We start from the raw sequence: 6,000 nt of genomic DNA, 5'->3' as shown, positions 1-6,000 counted from the left end.
CAGCAAGCCATTTAAGTGGTCTTTATAGAGTCTATGATATTAGAGAGAGAACCCCAACAGAAGCACTTGGTGACAGTGGGGAAGAAGAACTCCTCTTTAACAGGAAGAAACCTGCAGTTAACTGCCAGGATATAAGCTTTATTTATTATGGATCTCTCTAGTGATTCCTTAGTCTGCCCCAGGACCTCCTCCTCGAAGGACATGCATGAATAACATCACCTTGGAGGAGTCAATGCCATGTACCTCAAGCTAGTTTTGGAAGCTGAAGAGTCTGCAAGGATCTTTGCCCCTTGACTGCCACCCAACCACAAGGCACCAAACTCTCAGAGCCCCAGTGTGGTTGGTGGGCCTATTAGAAGGCAGATCAGTTTAGCTTCTTTAACCAAGGCCTGGCCCTGCCGTGGTGCTGCTGTCCTGGGCAGGCTAAACTAGATCTTTGATTTAAGGTTGCAATCTACCAAGGGGAGATATCCACTTCATTAGATAATAAATTAAGTTAGATCATCCTGGTCTTTTATCAATTTTTAGAATTATTTCTAACATATATTTATTTCATTTTTTCATTGATCTGGATGCAACATTTTCAGTCTGATAAATACTCATCAAATTGACTTCTTAAACTTGGGTGACTGGAGGGTTCCCCAACCTTATAAACAAGATAGCTGCATAACAGTGAGCCACAAGATTGCACATCAACTATTGTGAAACCAACTTATTAATCCCAAGGGCTGTTCACAAGGAACTGGAGAAATGACTGCAATCACAGCACTAAAAGATGGCAAATATTGTACTCTTAGGCCCCTTCTTTGGTTCAGAGGTGGCTGTCTGCCTTTTACAAACCAGTGCTCCTTTCATATCCTCATCATTGAAAGAGTGGCCACACTTGCTTTAAAGCTTATGGCACACAGTTTTTGTGCTGATGTTAATGCCAGAGGACGTTTAGAACAATCACCTATTCACCAAGACCATTTCTGCTGAGGCTTCAGTGAACAATAGATACATCAACTGAAGGGCCTCATGCATCTGTCAGATCTGTGTCAGGTCTTTGCTGCCCTGCCCCGCCACCCGCTTCTTAAGGAGTTTTAGATATTGTTCATCTGCTGAGCTTATTTTTTAACCCCTGACACATCTTTTGTCCTCCAACTGTCTATTTTCCTCCAATCTTTTAAGGTCACACTGGACTGCTAAGTTATAATCAGTGTTGGGGAGTAACGGAATACATGTACCGCCGTTACGTATTTAAAATACAAAATATGAGTAACTGTATTCCGTTACAGTTACCATTTTAAAAGGTGGTATTCAGAATACAGTTAATTTGTTGAAATGAATGGATTACACAGCTGTATTTTCCTGTTTCATAAGGCTATGAACTCTATTTTTGGTGTCCAGGCTGGTGGAAAACAAACGAAAACGCGCATTAAGAGGCTCTCATGTCACCCCTACTTGCGGCCCGCATAATGATGTGAAGAAATATTTTATAAAATGATTCACAAAAATGATTTAATATGAAGACAATAGGCAGAGTGTTACAGGCATAGCCCTAAAGAATGTAGCCTCATGGGCAGTGTAGTCCGTGCTGCAGGGAGAATGGACTGTATCATTTATGTGTCTGTGAGCACAAAGGAGGGAGAAAAGGAGTCGAAAAGTACGAGATGTCACCGACCAGAAACGGGAGATGGAAGCATGTAAATGTATATATACATATATATACACATATACAAAGTTGACCCCAAAAACAAAGTAAAGCTAGTTTTCGGCTACGAGCCCGACACGGAGCCCGACGTATTAGCCGGAGGTCTCTTTACGGTTTTATGCCTTTATGGTTCGGAGCTGCGGAGCCGTTTTATATCATATAGAATCTCATATAGAATAGTTTTCTATATGAGATTGCTGCAAAAAGTGCTTACCTAATGTCCACCCTACTGTTACTCATTTTATATTAAGATTTAAAAATCTAGTTGCTATTGGTATGGCGAATAACCTTCAGTAAAAGTAATAAATCACACAGCAATAGTGCATTCATGTAGTTGTAAACAGCATGATAATATATTAAGTAATCCAAAGTATACTCTCATTGAGTAACGTAATGGAATACGTTACAAAATACATTTTGGGGCATGTATTCTGTAATCTATAGTGGAATACATTTTAAAAGTAACCTTCCCAACACTGGTTATAATGGATTTTGGCTAATAGTTCTTCAGGAATGGCCTTGTTGGTGCAGAAATGCTATTTTGTGCCTGTGTTGGCCTTTACACTGAAATGGGAACAAATCATGTGTTTTGTGACAGGCACTTTGTTACTGGCAGGCTAAGGATTACAATCTAAAACTGGTTCTTTTATGGAGACACTGGTTCATCCTTTTACTTCGGTGCCTTTTTATGGTCATGATTCATAGGTTTGCATTAAGTTGCTTAGCAAAACAAACAAACAAACAAACAAAAAAAAAAAAAACAAGTACAAAAACTGAAATGAGTGAAAAAGTAGCCAATGTCCACAGAAAAACTTTGAAAGACCTTCAGAATTAGTTTAAGCTAACTAATAACCCCAAACAAAAATAAAGTAAGGGCACTGCTTTTTTGGGGGAGGGGGCACAGTACTCCCATCTCACAACTAAAGTGTAAAGAATCACACTTGTGAGAGCTATCAATCTTTCCTTACATGCAACAGAATAAAGTAATGAGTATTTCTGAAAGATCCAAGTCAGTTTTAGTAATTTGACTTAAATTTTAACCCAAAGACTTTATTTAAAACATGGGTAAAACATTGGCGTGGCCGACTTGTATAGCCAGAGCTTAAATATCAAACTACTAATATCCTACATTATTTATGACATTCATATGTGTAATTTGAACATACTGTTCAGTAAGACTTCCAATGTAAATATCAGTGAAACTGCTTGAGGAATTCAGTGTCACAATTGTTTTAGACCTGATAGTGGGTGCCTAAGTATACCCTTTACATTTCTGACCATGTACAAGTAAACTCGCAGATAAACCAAAGTTAACCTCACTTGTATTATCTGTACAGTTTGGCAACCTTGAAAACACCCACACAGACACACACATATAAAAGAAGGGTCTGAACAAATCACATTTAATGCCCTGGGCTTTATTGTCTTATTTTAGTGAGAGTTTTGTCACATTTTTTTAGTCTTTTCAGCCTCCAGGTGGGACAAGTAAACCTCAAGGATATATCCTGCCATTGGACTGGGCATTCAGATTCTGACAAAGACGAGAAGCACTACTAAGTAATGCTGCCTTTGTGCCTAACTCTTCATAGAAGAGAGAACATAAAATTCCCCAAAGGAAGGCACCCAATACTTGTGGTTTTTGGCCTTGCAGCCGTCTGGAGATTCTTTTTTCAAAGAAAAAAAAGAAAAAACAAAAAAACAAAAAAAAAGAACTTGAAGAAAAGGGAAGAGAGGAGAGAACAGATGCTTTCTCACAACTCTCTGCCCCTTCATTAGCATTTTTTGTTATTAAAAACTGGAATGACGAAACACGTACAGCAATTACTGTCCATTCACCTCCCTTATCACCTATGCATGAACAAGTAACAAACAAACAAAAGAATGAAGTCTTTCAATGAACGAAGGCTTACAATCAAGTTTACCACAAGAGAGAGGAAAAAAAAAAATACAAAAATAACTGATTTTCTTTTACATAAAAAATGTTTGTGGGATAAAACAAATACAAAAACGGGGGACTCCGCTTGCATGAAAATGAAGGACAACCCCATAAAGAACAAATAAAATATAAAAGCAGCATTGATATTCATCAAAACCATCAAAAAAAGAAAAAATACAATAGTGCTTAAATCAGAAGCGGCAGAAGCTTCTGGGAAGAGACTTCATCCCTGTTTTGTTACTTGTAATTGGGATAATGTTAATGGAAGCCCCCTGAAGAGAGGAGTGCCTCTCCATGAGGGAACCACACCACCTCCTCTTCAACCACCTCCTCCACCCACTTCTCCTGGCCTCCAGGTCTGTCTGTATGTATGTCACCACTGATTTTAACACGATCCACAGAGAGAAGCACGGGGAGCCAAAATAAATCTGTGTGTGTTTGTGTTTGTAGGGGGGGTGAGACCTGCTTTGTGTTCACAATATACAAAAATACCCAGGAGTCCGTAGCTACCTAACATTTACTACAGCACAGGAACCAACAAAAGGTACAGTGTACAAATAAAAATCAAAACAAAACAAAACAAAAATTAAAAAAACAAAACAAAGAAACTGTAAACACAGCACAATAAATAGATAAAAACAGCAGGCTCCGCACCATGCACATGATGTAATAAAACTCTTCTCTATACAACTCGCACGTCTCTCACACTCGCCACAAGTTACTTGGCTCACTTTTTTTTTTCCTTTGACTCCCAAGTGCAAAACATCACAAATGGACAGTTCTGTATTCAAGTAGTATATATACACTGGGTGGTGGGGAGGATATTACAAATATGAAGTTACTGTACAGATACTAACTTTGCCATATTCATAATTTACAGGTGTCAATATTTTACTTTTAACAGTAACAAAAAAAACCAAAAGGGAAGAAAGAAAAGGTTTAAAAAGTATGAGAGAGATGAGAATTGCGAGCGGCCGTGGCCACACGTCCGGTCTGCGAGTCCGAGTCCTGCCGTCCCTTTTGCATTCCCGATGCTACGATGCACAGCACCTAAAGAGCGGACTCTTTGCTGCACCGCTACTACGTCACCTCCATGGCCACTGTGTTGTCTGCTATATTGTTCAGTGCTGGCTTCTCTTCATCGTGATTTTCCCTGTGGAGACAAAGAAAAACATTAATCCCTGCTGTTCTTCAAACTTTTCTCCCACACACTTTATGTGCCACTTGTGGCTTGCTGGCAGTTATTTTGGTCATATCTGCCAGGTCCAGCTGACTACTTAAACCAGGGATTGTGTCTCGTAATGCAAAAGCTTTAGCGCTTATCTCGAAACAAACATGATATAAAAGTGAATCTGAGACTTCTGCAACACTGACAATCTTACAATAAAGTCTCTTTTGAGTTGTTTTGTACAGTCTGTGTAATATGTGATGACTGAATGAATACATATCAAAATATCTCTTCCTCTATGCATGTTTATGTTTCTTCAATTCAGGTAGGTTTATGTTGTGTCTGGGCAGCTTTGGTTCTGCTGTAAATTAATTAAAGATTGTGACAGTGTGAAGTCAGTCAAAACAACAACAACAACAACAACAACAACAAAATGAACAGAACGCAATGCCACAAAGTGTAATGATGCTGAAATCCTTTAACTCTGAAAGGGTGTGTACAGGCAGGACGGAAGGAAGTGATGTGGCAACTACGCCAATAAAACAACAGGGGGGAAAAATATTTTTAAAAAAAAATTGTAACTCCGACTCGAGTTTTGAACTGAAGCAACGAATAGTGCTGACTGATATTACAAATGTGACCAACTGTCATCTATGTAGTTATCAGCAGCGAGTTTTACTCAGATTGATCCAATATGCAACCTCTGAGTGCCAAATCTGCCTAATATTTCAAGAAGTCTGTCCAGCTGCCTATCTGATGATATTTAGATCAGCAATTGTCATATTTTGGCTAAAGATTCTCTGGGCTCTGTTACCAGTGTTTCCCCAGTCAGTGCCGGGGAAACGCTGGTATTTTCTTGTGTATTGGAGATGACTGGACACGTGTAAGCCTCATTAGTCAATATGCAGTTAAGGCAAGGGGCCTGTTAATGTCACTTCATGTCCTGAACAAAATTAAATTCCCCTGAATGGAAAGTCAAAACCTCTTTCATGGGGGCTAAAAAGAACTGAGCATGAACATGTAGGGATAAACCCATACCCTAACCCAGGAGTTCTCAAGCTTTGAGGCACCAACAGATGGGGGATGACAAAAAAATTGAATGGAGAAAAATTTCTTGGGGAATTAAACATGACATACTACTGCACTGAGGTCTTTTTTTCTTCTTCTTTAAAAAAATAAAAATAAAACTCAGCTTGAGTGAGG

General features: G+C 39.0%; 1 protein-coding gene across 3 annotated transcripts in view; it reads right to left on the bottom strand.

Annotated features, from left to right (window-relative positions):
- Nucleotides 1-2,582: 2,582 nt before the first annotated feature.
- LOC102309076 (enhancer of polycomb homolog 1) overlaps nucleotides 2,583-6,000 on the bottom strand; it is a 36,923-nt gene continuing 33,505 nt past the window's right edge. For all 3 annotated transcript variants that reach the window (XM_042223099.1, XM_042223098.1, XM_042223097.1), the window contains one exon: nucleotides 2,583-4,782. In XM_042223099.1, the coding sequence (XP_042079033.1) occupies nucleotides 4,710-4,782 (73 nt within the window). In that variant the 3' untranslated portion in view covers nucleotides 2,583-4,709. The remainder of the gene's footprint in view (nucleotides 4,783-6,000) is intronic.

The sequence above is a fragment of the Haplochromis burtoni genome, unplaced genomic scaffold (genome assembly GCF_018398535.1).
Source record: "Haplochromis burtoni strain Fernald_Lab_line unplaced genomic scaffold, NCSU_Asbu1 Contig_101, whole genome shotgun sequence".
Classification (NCBI taxonomy): domain Eukaryota; kingdom Metazoa; phylum Chordata; class Actinopteri; order Cichliformes; family Cichlidae; genus Haplochromis; species Haplochromis burtoni.
This window is presented reverse-complemented; position numbering and strand designations above follow the sequence as displayed.